Source organism: Ptiloglossa arizonensis, chromosome 3 (assembly GCF_051014685.1).
Source record: "Ptiloglossa arizonensis isolate GNS036 chromosome 3, iyPtiAriz1_principal, whole genome shotgun sequence".
Classification (NCBI taxonomy): Eukaryota; Metazoa; Arthropoda; class Insecta; order Hymenoptera; family Colletidae; genus Ptiloglossa; species Ptiloglossa arizonensis.
In genome coordinates, this window is record NC_135050.1 from 7,121,424 (window position 1) to 7,141,198 (window position 19,775).

At 31.9% G+C, this 19,775-nt stretch overlaps 1 protein-coding gene across 1 annotated transcript in view; it reads left to right on the forward strand.

Annotated features, from left to right (window-relative positions):
• The window catches only part of LOC143144970 (neural-cadherin-like), a 488,335-nt gene that overhangs the window by 129,202 nt on the left and 339,358 nt on the right, over positions 1 to 19,775 (forward strand). The window contains exon 14 of the mRNA XM_076307878.1: positions 5,205 to 5,394. Within this exon, the coding sequence (XP_076163993.1) occupies positions 5,205 to 5,394 (190 nt within the window). The remainder of the gene's footprint in view (positions 1 to 5,204; positions 5,395 to 19,775) is intronic.

Sequence of the window (19,775 nt, forward strand, 5' to 3'; positions counted from 1 at the left end):
ATATTAGGAGACTTTTCTCAACGCGTGAAACTTTTATTCTTTCCTCCAAATCATATTTTATTCATATGATCATAAATATTATAATTACCTACTAATGCGTTAGACACAGAATAAAGCAAACCACTGTTAATTAACGTTTTTAATCCTCTTTCAGATTTTGCAATATTGAGAGTGATAAAGTGGTTCGTCAAAGTTATTAAGTAGAAATATGTACATACAATTATAATAAACTTCAAATTAAATATTTAATCCTTGATTTTTCATTATTATATATAATATAATTAAATGTCCTATTTTATATATAAATTCATTTTTAATGTAAATACAAACCAGAGAACATTCGAATTATTATTATTATTATTTTGATGGAATGTATACATTTTTTCGTTTAGGATTTATTATGATAAATATTAAATGTTATACATATAGTGCACGGAATATGTACAATAAATACAAATTTTAACAGTGCTATGTTTATCGTAGATACATTGTCACGTTATTTCACTTCTCTATTTCAAATATTTTTATACCCTGTTCCGGATATACAAAATATACACATATATCAAAATAATTCTTGTTAATCGATAGTTGCAAAGTAGTTGAAATGCGATTCATAATCATGCAATAATTGATTAATGGTCTGATTACGTGCTCAAAGTTTCCATTGCCTGATGCTGCTCGAAATATAATCGTTAATGTTATCGTATGATATTATATTATTACTATTTACTTTCACGTATTATTAATCGAGTTCTACCTTTTAATTAATTTAATTGATGCTGCAACCGATATTATTATAACATCGCCCTATCGAATATTCTTGAATTTAGCTTCGAATTTAATGTCGAATGTACTGTCAATAAACGAGCTGAATGCTCGTTGTATTAACAGCCAAATGTTCTTGTTCTGTTTTTTTTTTCTCGAAATACGGTGAACATGGTTCCTTCAATTCACTTGTGTTCGTCGAGTCACACTCTTTTATGAATTTTTCTCTTCGCGGCAAACACTGTTGTATCATAGTTTTGATACACTTCGGTGGATTCTATTTTCATGAAAATTGCGTGCAATCGCTGGAATGCAACGACTGCTTCCTTTTTCATTAGTTTTAAAAGAGTGCCGCGAATGTAGAGAGTTACTTTTTGTTCCGATTAAACTGGATACAATCGGAGGAAAATGCATATCCAGAACACGGAGTGTTCCTTCCTTTTGGAACTTATTGGTTCAGAAAGCTCGGTTTAATGGAAGATCAGAGATACATTGCTATTATTAACGCTCTCTCGTTTATTCGAAAAATTTTATCGAGTTTCAGATTTACACGGCGATCCGTGAAATCCTGCTACATTCTTCGTTGCTTTTTATTGAAACTTTTTTTATCGTTTACCTGTTGTTTTCATTTATTTTCTTCATTCTCGCTATTCCTTTATTGTCTGTAAAGGAGTTTCCATTTTATTATCATCTACTTCGTATACATTACAATATCTTTTCCTCAAATAAGTAGCAAAATTTGTTTTTCTTTTCGAACGATTTTTCTTTCGGCAGCTACTTTTGTGTATATTTTGTGTGTATTTATATACACAATTATATACACATATGTTGTATAAATTTATATAAAATCAATATCTAGAATATACAAATTATTAATATATTATGGAAGATAGCGAGCTAATAATAATAATTTGTATATTCGAAATACTTGACTTATTGTTTTCTATTCGTAAGTTTGATCGTAAGTCGATTTTTAAATTGCACGAATTTATTCAGAAAACAAGCGAATCTACCTGCTATTTAAATGAAAATCAAATTTAGGCTCAAAAATATTTAAATGCGAAAGGAATCATATCCGTCGACTATTGAAATTATTTCCGTTAAATAATAATTTGCATGTATAATCCAAAAAGGCGGGTAAATACTAGAAGTACGTATTAAATTAGACGGTGTGCGTGTTTTTCCTCTAAAATATTTTTCAGAAGCCATTTCGAAAACTCGTCGCTATATCGTTTCATTCACGACGCACAATTAGCGGTATTGACGCTTGATTTTCACAGATTGTGAAAAGAGATTATGTTTTATGTGAAATCGATGTTTGCAAGCAAAACTTTCCCACGAACAAAAACGTAAATATAAAGCAGATTTAATTCATCAAAGAGATACGAAATATCGTTAATACGTTATATTTCTAAAATTGTGAAATACATTGAACAAAAAATTCATATAATAAAATACTGTAGTATTTAGTCGTAAATAAATGATGTCGTTGCTACTATTTAGGGATAGGATTGTTTGAAAAAAATGTTCGAAAATAGTCAAATATTCATCGTATTAATAAAAATGGAAAATGTTTCAATGTTACTAACAAGTCGATAATGTGTGCCTTTGTAATTGTGGTACAATCGGACAGGAGATTATTCTTGTGAAAAAAGAACTTTATTTTAGTTAGAAGGTTAGTACAGGAGGATATTTCTTGTGAAAAAAGAAACCAAAAGTTTAGAATAAAATTTTTGCTATGTAGTATACTATTTAGTATACGTAACTCGTATACTAAAATTATAAATATCGAATTAACAGATCTCCATCTTCTGCTCACGTTTATATTTATGAACAGTATAGTGTTATTGCTACTACGTAGTTAGTGTCGATCTGATAAAGAATTATTAGTCCAAATTAGTTTTTAGTCTAAATTATTCGAGAACACATGGACATAGTCCTTTGTTTAGGTGTATGCAATGGTAATTTGTCTATTGCGAATTGTTTACATGTAAGTAGTTTACATGTATTTATATATAGAGAACGCTATTCGAATCATCGTTATTTCAACAGACGGATAATTGCATAAACAAAGCGAAATCTTCTTGAAAGTGTAACTTTCCAGTCTGTTTGAAATAATGATTTACACCATGGTCGACGAATATATGATATAATGCACTATAAGAACTGCATAATAATTTACTTCAAAAAGCATAAGTGTCCTTGTACATTCACAGCAACGTGATTGACATTTTATATAATTGCTCTATAATTTCTACATTTAATTACTCATTAAATACAAAAGAAAAGGAATTGTTTATACAGGCAGTAAGCAAGTAATAGCCAATAGCAGGAGCAGAGAATGATATTGCCCATACAGATAAATATAAACACAAGTAGAATAAACATCTAAATAAATATTTTCAACTCGATATTTACAGTTAATACACGCATATTTGGTAGATTCTCAAAACCGTTTTTTTTTTGTAAAATGAATTCTCGTACGCACCTTTAACTTATTTTTTCATACCACGACTGCAATACCCCGTATAATATGTACTATTTAATATAACATTAATTGACGAATTTGATAGTGCAATTGCAGTCAATGTCCCAAGTGTAAGATACTAGTCATGAAATTGAAGAATTATATTCGAATTTTTTTCTATAATATGGAACTGCAATAATTACAGTAGTTGAAGTAAAAAACAAGCTTGTGCTTCTACATCTAATTTATTAACCTACTAAAATGTTAAACGTTACACCTAGAGGTCTTTAATAGTTTCAATTTAGAAATGTTCGATAAGAAATAATTTCTCTTGTTTTCTGTTTAATCTGCGTTTAATAATAATAATAATAATATGTCTTTATAGTATCAGTATTGTACATATTAAAAAGGAAAAAATAATAATATAATATTGAGCGAAGAAAATAAAATGAAGCATTCATTCGGTACAGATACAAGGTGTAGATGTACTGCTGTTATTAATCTAACTTTGATATAATATTAATATCGTAGCATAATAATTTGACCAGTACCCAGTGATACTGTTTCAGTCTGCTATAACATAGGTACTCACCTAGAGTTTAAATATCCCTTTTAAGTTTCGAGTCTACTTTTATCGTGATGTACAAAGCTTCCAGAAACTCTTCCCTCTTTAGCTATGCAATGGAGCCTAATTGTACTATCGTACCCTCCAGGTTTTATTTTCAACGGCTAAGCTAAAACTGTAACTATCTCGGTACATTTTATGCATCACTATGAATGCTGCTATTATTTTTAAAAGTACTTAGGATTTGAATGCATCGTGACTCCTATTATTTTACCTCTAAGATTCTCTACTTAAGAATGTAATCGATAATCAATCTTAGAGGTTATGAATTCTGAGGCTCGGAAGAATAGGACTTTCGGTTGTGTGAAAAGTTTAACTTACATTTTCAATTCCCAGTGAATTTCATCAATATGTAGGTGATTAAAACGGTCATCTAATGACCCAAAGATTCTAGTTCGAATCTCGAAGGCTTTTCTCCCACACTGTGAGAAGTATGAAAATGTAAATAATACGTTTAAAGGGCGAAGAAAGAGAAATACCCTGAATCCTGGTTCTTAAATGTTTACAAATTTATATAAAATTCAAGATCGATACGTTTCTGCTTTTTTAAGTAACGTTCAAAATTAAATCAACTATTTACTAACTTTTACGATCATGTCTATTCTGTCGCTTCTTTTTCCTTAGCATTTCAATAGTAATGTGAAGAATCTGTTTATGTAATTCATTAATAACAATTGTAGAGTATAATACGTTATGAGTTTATTACATAAAGTACTGAATTGTGAGTTAAGTTCAAGTAAATATTATCCAAATTATATCCTGTTTGGTATCGTCTTAATTAAAAAAATATTACGAAAATGTTAAAAAAGATTTGGTGCAAAAAAAGAGTAACGTACAAAAGTTTTGCCTTTCTCTTAATATTATCTCACTCGGATATTCGATCTTGAATCGTATACACACGCATGTACACTACTCGGCAATCGAACATCAGCTGGCAAGGAGAATTCCTGCTAATAATAATGATACAATTTACATATACAATGGATCCTTTCGCACACTTACGATGCGAACACTACATATTTTCGATATGCGACACAGTACCTGTTCTAGTATTTTCTTTTTTCTCCAGCACTGACAAAAGATGTCCAAAATCAACGAAACCCCCAACCCTTATGCTTAGAACTTTGCATACTCGTGGATCTTGAACTACGTTTATCGTAAATTGTCGTTATCAATGTTCATCTCCGTAAATATAAAAAATGTGAAACCTCTGTGTGGAGAAATAGAAGAGTTTCCATTGATCTCGAATAAAATATTTTCTTCTCGCGAAATGTTTCGTCGTTCCGTCGAGTTTCCCATTCTTTCAAACAAAGTGCCTGAGAACACGTGGACTGATCCCTGTTCCAGGTGACCTACTACATCGTCGATAGCGACAGGAACCAAGGAAAGGACTACTTCGAGATCAACAGAGAGACTGGCGAGATCTTCACAAAAGTGATGTTCGATCGTGAAAAACAGGGGGCGTACGTGCTGGAGGTGGAAGCCAGGGATGGTGCAGCATCGGCGCGGCCCAACAGCAACGGACAACCGAATTCAGGTACGTTAGATTATCGAATTTCGTCGAATCCCTTCGACGTGACCGGCCACGTCGACGTGCATCCATCTTGAGAGTATCAAACGATTGCACGGAATTGAATCTTCTTGAAAAAGTCAGAATTGGCAACTTGAGCCAGGAGGCGCGATCGCGTTTCCTCGTGGAAAAATGAGAACGAAGGGGGAACACTGTCGTTCCCCTTGAATCGCGTTCGTTCGCTGATTTAGGGACGATAGATTTGCAAATTTCTCCGTGAGAGGAAAAATAGAGAGGTTGGTGGAACAATGAACGCGACAGTGGAAACGAAAAGAAGGGAACGAGGATGGAAAAGAAAATTAACGGTAGAAATGCAACTTTGAAACGTTGTTCCAATTAACGACAACCTTCCGTTATTTTATCAAAACTACGAAGGTGGTTAAAAAATTGAACAATGTGTTTTATCCACGAAAATTCGCTATTTGACGATTTTTTTTATATTGGATAAGTCTTTTAGCAACTGCGACTAGAATTACAGTTTCATAATTGTAGAGCCCAAGATTCCAGGGTCTAACTTTGTTTTTCTTAAATTCCGTTTAAATTCGCGCAGACTCCAAGAATTTTTATTTCTTTCACGGTGACCCATCTTTTTTATCGGAATTCTTCTTTTTATTTTATTCGGAAGGAAAATAAACCATCGAAACACTTTCTCCACGATTTATTATATTGCATTTCTGTGGACGACATTTGTCGTAAGAGCGTTTAGAATAGGAACTTTTCGTACGCCACGAATATGTTACAAACACTGAATGTTGCAAGGGACCAATATTTACGGATGTTTTTTGTTTGGAGAATAATAGTCCAGCATTATTATTTTCCTTCTGAAAAAATTCCGATACGAGAAACGAGTGTTTTTATTTACGAATATTTCTCTAACGAAGGAGTACCTCTGCGTAAGATAAATTCTTTTTTCTTCATAAATTCTTTTGTCTTAATATATTTTGAGAATCGATCGGCGAAACCAAGTGGCGTGTTGTTTATCGAAGTAACGTTCACTGAAATTTAAATAACTCGGAAGTTGACGTTGAAATGATCGCGAAGCAAACAGCGATTTTGTTCCAGAAGTTTTCTCGAGCTTGGATCTTCAAACTCTCAACAAAGAAACGAATAAATGTTGGGAAACTAAGCAAGAAAAGAATAGTGTACTAGGTAGAAATGGTCGTTTCGATCATTTCAAAGGATCGCCTCAAGCACTACGATGAATCGTACAATTACAAAAGTTAAAATTCTTGATTTATACATTTTGTCTTTATAATAACGTTACGAATGGATCGGTGAATGAAATTCTCCCGATGAAAATGAGTTCTAACGCGACATAAATCGAATGAACTTTATTCATAATGAACTTAAATATCCCAATTAGCGAAAATAATACAGACTAGTAGTAACATTTCTTCAATTTATGCCGTCTTTGGATTCATTCGAAGAATCTTACCAGTCCATTGAAACCATTATGATAAGTATAAAAGAACAAATGTAGAAATATAAATTTTTGTAATTGGATGATTCATTGTAATACATGGGAGATTTCTTCGAAATGCTCGAGTTCGATCATCAATTCCAGTATATCTTTTCAGTGTAAGATTTGTTGTTGATCATTTGAAACTATTTTTTCTTACATCATAAAGACTCCCTTGATTTTATTTTTCCAAAGCTTTTCGTGCCAAGTATGTCTGTGCACTTTCTTTTAAAATTTCTATATTATTTAGTAATATGAAAAAACTTTACATTATACGAAAACATTCGTTTCGTAATAGAATTGTCAAAATTATATTTCGTAGAGAAAACAGTTGTTTGATTTAAGAAAAAAAATACATCTTAAGAGCAACGCAAACAAATACCTATATTTATTGATCTCCCAGTCTCTACCGATTAAGAATTCAGTTTTAATAGATATGAATAATATATAGATGTACTAATAATAAATTTGTTGAATACGAGAATGTTTTGTAACTTTGATGACATAACGAACGATTTCAACGCTATGTAGCGATTCGTTGTGAAAATGTAGGGGGGTTATTAAATAACGTAACAATTCGGCGAGTGAAACTTCTTTACAAGTTAACGAAAGAACGTACTTTGCATTTGAAAGCATCATATAAAGCCACTTCGTTCTGTGATACTCTAAGCTTTCTCTAGTTTCTATATATCAAAGAAGGTTCAAACTTTAACGACAGTGTCTAATTAAACGAGTAGTCGAAGAAAGGCAGAAACTCTTTTGAACAACCGGTATTCTCTATTTTAATCTTTCTCGAACTTCACCTTCCCGCGGATTTCTTGAATAAAGGAAAACTTTTGACCGATTCGCTAAAGTAGCATTAAGTTATAATTTTTGTAATATAATTTAAAACTTTTTCCAGAAAAACGTATTTATTCTTTACAAATTTTTATCGATTTTAAACGGTTTCATATTTCTCAATTACAAGTTTTCATACGTTCTTTAGTAAAATAATGCGAACAAGGTAATGCATCCATTCGATGCTATTAAAAATTTTTTATCACTCGACTTTAAGATAAATTCGTATATATTTTCGTATTTTATTACAAACGAAAATAATATTTGGTATCTTTTACAATTTTAATGAAAGCAAAAACCAATTTTTCAAACTTTCAACCTTTTGGTTCCCATTTTTTTCATTTTGTGTTTTTGTTAAAACTGAAATATCGCAATTTGAGGAATTCTACCCTAGTAATTTGACAGTAAATCTATGAAATTTTGGTATAAAGTTACAGTGAAAAATATCCACAACGTAAATATAGAAACATTTCTAAAATGTAAAAAAAATTGTTGATATTCGATCGCAAATAAACTGTCTTATTTTCTAGATATTCTTATTCGTGAATTTCCGTAAAATTAAAAGAAAATCGTAATTCTTGTTCGGTGGGAATTTTTTTGGTCGGAATAAGGCGAAAGAATAACCGAATTACTTATTCGACGAGAAATCGATATTCGTGGATATGTTCAGCGGAAAAAAAAATCTAATCCATGTGAAATCCCACAAACAAATTTTACCTGTCAGATTTATGTACATTCGTCGGAACTTTTTTCTTCTTTTTATCACCGCCATCTGCTCGTGACATTTATCGATTCCGTCAAAGATTTTCGTTTTATGTAACATTGAATTTTATTAAATTTACTCTCCCCGGAAACTTCAACGTATTTCCTCTTCCTGTCGCGCGTGTTTTATTGATTGACTGTCTGACCGATGTAACTTTTTCAATTTCCGTGAAAGGACGCTTTAGATAGCCTTCGTTTTAGTTCTTATGAGACGTAACGCGGATAAGTCTGGAAATATTTGATTGTTGCGACAAAAAATTCATGGTATTTCAAAATTCATGGTTGTGTGTGTGTGTATTCAGTTGGCATGAAAACAGGAAGTGTACTTCTATCCGAGAATCAAACTTTAACCTGGAAAGAATTTCAAATTATCTTCGTCGACAAACGTTGTTGTTTTCACTTCGAGTTTTCTCAAAATTTCTAGGTCAGTGCCAAATCCCAGTATATAAACATTTCTTTTGCAATACTCCTTTTAATATATTAGTGCTGGGACGTTTCGACATTTCGCTTAATTTCTTTAACGATTTTCGCAGCATTTTAAAGAGTAGGTACTCTGAAGAGGAACTGAACAATTAATAGCAATTTATTCATTTATTTTATGACAGGAAAGTGGAAAGTATTAAAATCACTATATTTTGAAATAGAAAACAAATTCTCCTATCGCTGTTTATTATATTCTGGACATTACATTGATAAGATACCTCTCGGTTGCAAATTTATTGGTTCACCGCGATACAGTATTTAATTTCTTCTGTGACATCATAATTCCTCAATTTGCAGTCGTGTATTTCCACAGTAAATTAATCCGCGCGTGTGCTTAGAGAGAGGGCTAATTGGTCACGTTTTCCTCACTTTTCGTCGAAAACGTTTATGTATGGAGCGGTGTACTGTGAGACCGATTGTTCGTCGTGTCATGTTAAATCAATCGTGTAAATTCGAAGTTCTAATTCGATACGAATCAAACTCTCCTGTAATTAGAACTACGGAGTCAAGCTGTGTAAATGGAATTCGTGATATATAGGGTATCGAAGACAAACTGTACCTTTGAAACGTTTATAGATAGAAGAAAGTGTCATAAGGTAAAGTTATAAATGGTTTGATATGGAGCAATGGTTCTGATGTTAATTTTATACAGTTTTATGCATTGATGCATCTAAAAAATCCATACTTTTAAATCCATTGATCGATGTTTTTTCTCTTCGGGAAGAGAGTATGAAGGAACTTACGCCTCGAAACTATTAATTTAGAAGTTATTGTAATTTAAAATTTTTCTAGTCTATTTATATACAAAAATTAATTTACTATAACAAATGTTCAAATGATCCTCTGTCGCACTTTGAACGCTTTTTCCATATATTTTTTTAGATTATTTAAGATACAAATCAGGTTTTCTTCGATTATTTGTTACTCTTTATCCGAAATTTGTTGTTCAATGTTTTGAATATTCTTAACAGGACGACAATAAACTTTTTCTTTTAAATATCTCCATAGTTTGGTTTCCTTGTTAATGTCCGCAAACAAATGTATGCAGTAAAAATTCTTTCACTGTATTAATTTTTTTATATCAATATATACAAATTTCTATAGTTTATTATTGTGAGTTATTTTATTAGCGTTTCACTAAATAGGTATTTCCAGTTGATTCATTTATATGTATTAAAAGCTTACAAATTATCGATCACAAGATCCGTTACCAAGTTGTAGCAATGAATGCCATAATATATTAAGCATAGAAATTAACGTAACAATAAACATAAGAAAAATTGATAAGAATATTGAATATCCATCTACTGCAAATAACGAAACTGTGAATGCTGGGAATTCACATCCTAGGAAATGTCAAAATTGATTAGAGACTTGTTTTTACACTAGAACCAATTAAAATGACACCAGTTGCTCTGAGAACGACCATTGAAAAGAAAATGAAAGAAAACTTGAGAACTACTAAAAACATAGTGTGTAATTACAAAAGTTTAATTTTATGAAATAGTAAATAGTGTGTACAACGTACACCCTAAATAGTATCTAGTAAATACATATGAAATGGAAGAATATCGCAAACGAATTACGAAATACACTAGACGAATGAAAAATAACCAACAAAATAATTTCTATAGTTATGGATAATACTGGAAATATGATAAATGCGATTTCGTTCATTAATAAAGTATTCGATTAATAAAGTACTCGCGGAAGACAGTCTAAAATATCTTATATTCACCTATATAATAAGGTAGTTGGTTATTTTAAGAATTCCAATATTGCAAAACAGACTTTGATTTTGATTTTTTTTTTTTTTATGTTAGGACGTTTATATGCAAATATTGTGTATGGGGTAAGATAGCAAATGGAATTATCACGAATTTAAATACAGTAAAAAGTTTAGAAACAATGAAAAGTAAATGGAAAAAAATAGGGTCACTGATAAATGTTTTAAAGCTGCTTCTAATTATAACTGCGCTTCCTCTGCGAAAAAACAACCTATCCACTTATCGTAGGATCATTATTTATAAAATTATTAGAGAATCGTTGAAATTTTTAAGAAACTAATTATGAAATTATTCGTGAATTCAAAGAAGCAGAACTTTTTAAATTACATAATGCTGTAAAACCGACTTCAACGATTTTAGTAAACATTTTTGAATTAAAATTGTTGCTTTCTTGATCCAAGATAAAAGTACAGAAATTACTAACAAAACACTATGACGTAGATGAAATGTCCGGTATAAATGTTGAACGTAGAAAACATGTACCCGAACCAAAAGTAAAATTTGATTTATGTTCTTTTGAATGGAGGAAGTTGCGAGCAAGTGAATATCCGATAATTGCGAAAAAGAAAAATATACAAATTCGATTAATTGATTTCACGAATACAATAACTATTCGTGTAAGTAAGTACACGGATTTTTCAATGTATGGTTCACGCGCTATGTGTATTCATGCATTTTAGTAGACGACGAAAATCACGATCATAAATCGGAACGTCAATATACTTTTGACTAGAATGTAATATTAGTCACAGATAAAGGGAATGTATCACAATAGAATACAAATAAGCGAAAATATTCAATGATTGACAATTTCCACAATCGGAATAACGAAAAAATACCATTATTTATTACGGTTTACAATCATATATCCGTATCCATATTATAACGGTATCGGTAATTCGGTAATAATCGATTTCAAAATTAGATATGTATAACATATCGGTTACAATTTTTCTACTACAATACCAAATAGTAATGTAATATCAAAAGTGGGAGTATTTATAGAAACCAGAGAAAATTGATACAGTGAACCTAGAAATTGTGTAAATAGTAATATCAGCAATAACCATGCGAACCGCTCATTAATGCAAACCTTTGTCGTATATCCAGTAATTTATTAATAAAATTTTGTATACTTCAAAGGAGTTTATATTCCATCTGTTTCATTTGTAGCTATAGTATCATAATGAAATATAATGTACATAATAAAATATTAAATTACACGGTCGTGCGAAGCGATTCAAAGGATAGTTGTGAAATGTTATTTTTCGACGTTTCGACCAAACCTATTCTGGGGACCTTTATAAGAAAACTGTTTCGTTAATTGTATTTATGATATCGAATAGGATTTCACCTAATATAAACTAAGAATTTAATGATCGAAGGAGAACGTAAGTTTAAATATCGTTAAAAATGATTTTATTCTGGTTTGGTATTTTAGGAATTTATCATTCTTTAAACAGTTTCCAATATATTACAAAATGTACTGTAGGGTTTACTTTAAGGGTGGCGAGTGTCAGAAATATTAATTCTACCAACACACGAATTATAACGAACAACAATGGCGTATCCCGAGTAAACAAAACTTCTCCAAGTATAATACTTCGAAATTGTAATCTACTAAACTACACCGTATCTACAGTAGACAGCACTTCTTTAGATACTCCACAATCGTAATCAACTATACGTTGCTTTTTAGTCCGCGACGTATCGTCCTCGATTCGAGTCACACTGCAATTGACCATACCCTAAGACACACTGGATTCAACCATCTCTGTTCAGGGACACGTTATTACAACAACCAACCTTCGTTCAAGGCGACGATCCTTCTTATACTCCAGAATTTTGGTAACTTAGATCTTAGACTTAGATCTTTCAGGTGGTCGTCAGATGGTGAGCCTGCACTGTGTCAGTGTTGCGAAAAATCCACCAGACTTACCCTCTACACTTATTGTCGCACCTGCAGGGACCTTTAAGACCTCTCGTAAAAGATTGCTCGTACCTTTGCTCGTCCTCATGCTTTCTCACATAGCCAGAGACACCATTCGCTAGCATCCTACAGTATTAATGTGAACAACCTTTAAAATTTCTCCCATCAGCAAGGGAATCGATGAAAATTTTATAACAAATAATTAACATTGTCACCAGCTTCGTTATGGATTCAAAATTATTATTTTTTATTTTCTTGGAATAAGTTTATACGACAGCCTTAATATCCATAATCGTTGAATTTACAAAAAACTTGTGCTATCCTCTACCCTCGAAAAGGGTCGCTCGTATCTTTGCTCGCCCTCATGCTTTTTCACACAGACTCACACACACACAAACCATTCGCTGGTATTCTACAGTATTAATGTGAACAACCTTTAAAATTTCTCCCATCAGCAAGGGAATCGATCAAAATTTTGTAACAAATAATTAACATTGTCACCAATTTCGTTATGGATTCAAAATTATTATTTTTTATTTTCTTGGAATAAGTTTATACGACAGCCTTAATATCTATAATCGTTGAATTTACAAAAAACTTGTGCTCCACTGACGTGTGCATTTAACGACTATTTTTAAATAATAAAAGTCTATCGATGTAATGGAAAATTATTTCTTAGAACAAATGTACTTTTACCATGCCCAAAGTTGTATATTTTCTTAGCAGTGTTTTGTTACATTCTACCCGCGATTTGAAACAAAATCGAAATATTAAAATCGTCGCGATACCAATCTCAAATATTTATCGTTTCGTGCCACGCGAAATATCACAGAAAATGTTACTTCGGCGTCGATGCTTCAATCGGTTCGGGAAACTTTATCGCAGTTGAAAAAAAAACTCAGCAACGAACAAGAAATCTCATCTAAAGCCGTATTTAATGACAGTTAAGTCGGATAAAATCGCCACTCGAATAGTAGAACTACACGGAGGATACAGTAGGAAGTAGAAAGTTATTTTGTTGGATTATTTTCCAATAAAAGTTTCCCGAAGTACGATACATTATCGCAGTTACACTCTGTTTTCGAAGCAAATATACGACTCCAATATACTGTATTTGTTTCGTGCAAGATATATTAGCTTTTTTTTTATTTAAAGAATTCATTTCTTATTTCGGAGATTCTTTTCACTAATACACTTTTGCACAAATTTATCGTCACTCGAACTTGAACAACTTTGAGCAAGTACATATTTAGTCGACTCGTACGAAAATTAGAATTAAATTTCAGATTATTAAAAATAAAAACGGCTTTGTTTCTTTGATACATACAACTGACAAAGCGTGGATAATTCTTTATTTCAAACTGAAATCTAATATTTTTCGCTTTTTCGGAGCACGGAATTATAGTTTCAATTATAAAATTACAATTTCCTTCCCAGTACTGCTGCAAAAGAACGATTTTTCTTGCGATTCGTTCGAAAATCAAACGAAACGAATAATGAAAATTTGAACGAAATTCTAAGTGCAAGACGCATACTTTATTTCAATAGACGGTTTAAGTACAATCAGGAACGAAATTGATTGAAATATTTCCTATTACACTCCACTGAAGATAACAAGTTTACTTTTATCGGCGTTAGTTTCCTTCGAAAGTTTAAACTTCGACAATATTACCGTATTGTCGTTCGGCCATAGATCACTTGTATTATGCAAAAACTGATTAGAATTGTCGACACTACTTTACACAAGGGACGCCCGACAATAAATCCTGTAATGATTGTTCCATTATTGGCTTTTCCTCGTGTAGATTTTCCTCGTTGAAGCGCTGGTGTTGGTCGCTCCGCGAAGCAGTGAAATTTATAACGCGTAATATATTTCGTTAGCATATTTGACGCGTGTATCTACATTATATTACGCGCAACTAAATTTCGGATAATGGGCCGTTTTTCACGAGGGCGGTAAATTCGTCCGGTTAGCTGATTAGCTCGAACGCGAACAACATTTCGCCGTATCGCGCGCTCTATTTAGCGTGAAACGATACAAATGTGCCGCGCGAGGATTGTTGCGAGAAATTAGTATAATTTTCTTGCTATGAGCGGGCCGTTTTATAGAGCGGAGAATCAGAGTCCTTAATAAACGTAATGTCGCACGAAACGGAAACTCGGAATAATTCGAAGGAAGTGCAGAATTGTAAAACGATGTTTGCAAGTTATTTATATATCTTCTTGGATTCTTATTGAATAATTTTATTAAATTCGGTAGAAAGTATTGTCCATTGCTCGTGACTAACGATGTATCATTCGTTACTGTAAGAGATTGGAGAAGAATTCATTAGTATTTTCAAATAGCTTCTTTATCGCGATTGTTTACGACTAATTTGTAGTGTACTTTCGAGAAACGCTAGTAACAAATCGATATGAAATTTTAGAAGAGGATTTTAATAATTTCCGAAGTATTCGTAAGAAACTTTTCATGTTTTATATAGAAATTTCAATTGTAGAGTCGTTATTAATGCGATTGTTTTTGCTGTAGTAGTGATCGCCATCGATTGTCGAATAAACAATGACGTAATAGCGATATCGTCATCGGTATGTATAGAGTGGCCGACTTAAAATCGACCCGCTTATTTTTAATTTGCATCACGTTTTCATTTTTGTGATCGTAAAATGTTAAATTGTATATACTGTACTTATTATAATTTTCAAAAAATAGTATTACAATGCTTAAAGCAATGCACGAAAGGGTGTATGTTACACCATTAGGAAGCTTATTAATAGCAGAATTTAATAAGGGATTTCTAATCTGGAAATATGTTAATGGGTAAAATTATCATATGTATGTATAAACTACGGATTTAACACTTACCTATACACAATTTAGTGGTAACGACGCACCCAATATCTTGTTCAAGGGGGACGATTTTAAGTGGGACACCCAATAGATACTGAGGTCGATATTACTCGACAATCGGCGACGACCATTACGCAGTGAAAACCATCGCATTAGTAACGCTGTGTAGGACGATTTTAATATACGTACACTAACCCAAAGTTTTTCATTAATATCTCGGAAATTATTAAATTTTATTGTTAACAGAAAATATTTGTTCGATTAGAAACATATTCTTGAAGAGACATGTGGTGTAGAAAAACTGTATAATTAATAAATGGAACTGTGTAGCATCCAGTTTCTTAGTTTTTGTACAATATTATTGCTAGATATATCATACGCAAATATCAATTTTTTTTTTGTTCTACTAGTAAATACATACGCAAACCCATTGAATGTACAGTTTATTATTTCTTATGAATGATTTTCCTTTTTCTTATTTTTCTAAATGACGTTTAGACTACGTTTAGACTTACCAGTGACTATAGAAATATTAATAATGATTTGAATGTCATTTTTCAGATATCGTTAAAAATTTTGACATTTTCAGAAAATTTGATTCTACTTTCCTTGTACATTATTATGACATTCTTTTTTCTATCATTTTCTACTTCTTAAACATTTGTTCGTTTAATAGAATGCAAATTTTTGTCAGAATCAAAACTAATACTTGAGCTATTGTTTTAAGTGACTAATATTCTCTTTTATTTAAAAAATAAAATGACGGATATTAAGAGGTAGTATCAAATCAATTCTTGGATTAGATCACAACTCAGGATAATTTTATTATTTCACCTACGTGTAATTTTTCAGAGTTTACAGTAATAATGAAGTAACCCATAAGATTTCCAAAGTATTTCGCGGATTAAATATTGCATTGCATTGAATTCTTTCTGTGAACTCACTTCCTTAATTCTTGTAATAAATTCCAACTGTACTGTTTAAATATTACGGATCGATATCATTAAAGCGTAGTGTATGAAGGAAACACTAGTTTCGCATGGATAGACACGAACTTAAAGGATATCCAATTGCTGGTTTTCTGTTCCAAACTCAGCTCGAACTTTAAAAAAACAACATACAACTTTCCTTTGATCCAGTTGCTCTCGCGAGCGGATTGTAAAGTTGAGAAATTCGTACTAATTTCCAGTTCACTGCGATTACCTTAGCTAGCCAATTTCTGCGGTCGTACGTTTGCATTCTACTTCTTTCCTTAATCCTCTCGCAGTTTAGTCCGTCAGAAGCATAGAAAAGGCAATGCGTCTGAACAATTTAGTGTACCATGGATATGGATTGGTTTGTTACGTATGTACCATTTTCCATAGTCCGTTTAAAGTCTACAGTGACTAATTGTTACTCTACTTTTCAAATCAGTATGGGCATCGATTTTCAATCATTCCACACAAGATATATTTCGTTAACTGTTCGTGGGTTCGTTTCTTCTATGCATAAAGTATCTCGCGATGAGAGATTGTGAGTTTTGAATTTTTAAACAAAAATTTTGTTTCTTACGAAAGAGCTTAAAAAGTAGAATAATAAAATTAGTTTGTGTCATTTATTGACTCGCATAGCATCGAAGAGTTGGATATATTAAATAACGTCAACAAATTTTAAAGAACGCGACCGAATAAAATTTCTCGTATACTTTTAAGTAATACTTAGGGAATTTGTCTATCGATTCGTAAGATTCAATTCTCTTAAGTGTACGTCGGGACACTTTAAATAAATTTGATACTTCCTGTGGCTATGAAAGTCTCCAGTCCTTAAAAGTTGACAGTATTGACGTTCGGGGACCTTTTCAAAGTTTTTCGAACTGCGCGACTTTATGAACTCGCGAGGAATGAACATTGGCAAAATTTATGAATATTAAGCGAATATGAATGACGCAGTTCGAAAAATTACAGCTGCTACCGTTAAAGCAGACATTAATTAATTTATAAATTCGTAATATTTAACACAATGGTTGAGAGAATTTTTTATTTCTAACATTTTACAAATATATTCATTGGTAGTGAATGTCGCATATTGTTAGCCAGTATATTGTTGTAAGAATATTATATAACAGTACCTGAATTCGTTTCGATGAAGATAATTTAAACAAGTATAGCTACTTCTATTATGAAGATTTTTGAATCTCGCAAATCAGTAATGATGCTGTCCAAAACAGTCTGCATTTCAAAATTAGTTAAACTGTAAAATATCGAAAAGTTTTGTATTTCATAAATTTTATATTTGGCAAAAATTGCCAAAGAAAATGAATTTGTAAATGATTAATCGATATCCGAATAACTTAATATTATTAGCGAGATTCTGCTCAACATTCCACTTTGTGTAAATAATATTTAAAAATATATTTTGCTTAGAAACTTCAAAATTACATTTTCACTCACGTACGTTTGCATTTTACTTCTATTACGATAGTACTTCTGTTACTTTTTTAAAGTAAAAAACTCCGTTCCATCAACGCAGAAATACGTAATAAAACAATGTGTACAATTTAATACAGTATTAAATATCAGTAAGTAAAATACCAGCGCCGTAACGTTAAATTTTTGCTGCACACTCTGAACATTCTTACGATACATGTACCACATTGTACTAATTATTTTTCATTGAAAATTCAGCATCAAAGGATGAGAAATATCAAACATGTAAAGTTAGTGTTCTAATACCAAATTGTTCGGGCAAAAAGTATCGATGTTTTACAGATTTCGCTATAAAAAAACTATAAACTGAATAAGAAACATTGGATGAGAAATATGTGTCTGAAATTATCATACGAATATCTATCGTCACATTGATGCGTTTCTTCGGATGTTCGACTTTCACGAATTGTAGCAGCGGTACATTCAAAAGTTTGCCAATCACTGTTCAACCAATCACATGAGCTGCAGGCCACGCATGCCTCGTGATGTGCATTCGATTCGTAATAAATTTCCGATCGATTCGCATAACGTTCTCAGCGGTCGTAGCGGAATCCATTTCTGACCACGAAACGCATAAATCGACTCGCAGAAGTTTCCCCATGGCTTGGAATTCGAGCAACTCCAGCTGTCGGCAACGTTTTATGCACCTACTTACATGGATTTCACGGATGGAAAAAATTGTTGGCCTCTACTTTACCGCGTGCTTTCGCATTAGTGATTTTAGTCGAGCGTTTTAGCCACATTTCCGCAGATTTACGGTCGTTCGTTCAGAGGTGGGCCAAATTTGTATCCATTGCTCGTTGAATAAAAAGTAGAATTCGAATTATAGAACGAAATATTATATGTCACAACAAACAGATAAAAATTTAAGTCAATGACATAAATGATTATTTTTATGCATACGTTGAGTATTGATGGTAATGCAATTACTGGTTGTTGCACTATTCAATATTTTACAATTACGTACAATTAAGTTAGGAACTAAAAGAAAATGTAAGTCAATGAACAAAATAAAAAATATATACCGGGTAAATCGAATATATCATCGTAAGTTATGAATTGAAGTATGAAAATACGTTTGAAAAAGTGAAATATCTTTTTTAGCGCGCATCTGATTTTGATACTTAAGTAAATATACGTCTGTAATTCGGCTTTTCATTATTCAAGGTTTCATTATTCAATGGCACTCTGCGCCATTAATTTGTATTATTTCTTCCACTTACAATTACCATTCAAAATTGATTATTTTGATTTGTAATTTCAGTTTCTTTAATTCAAATATTTGTATGTATTTATTCTTTCAATAATCTCATATTTCAATGTATCCAATTAATGACTGACATTTCAAGAGTTTACAGTATGGACGAGTATAAGTGATCTCATTTCCAGCTCGTTTGAAGCTTTACTTTAAACAGTGTAATGGTACAGAGAGCTTATTTCGGAAAAAAAAACCTAAATATCTTGAATACATATGAACATGAACATTTCCTTTCATTTTTTTATTTTTGTGAATTAATTTGACAAAAGAATACCTCGAAGATAATAGAAGTTTACGAATCGAGTCCCCTCGACTTCTCGAATTTAATATAGACCGATGTAAATATTTATTCAATACTTTGACTAGTTTAGCGAGTGAAAACTTTCCTACGATTTCTTAAATTAACGATGTAACGCGTATTCCACGAAATTTAACCGGCCTTAAGTGATCAAACTAATCTCTTCGTATGGACATCGGGCGTTCAACAAACATTTAAGTCGTGGTCCACCTTAAAACGCA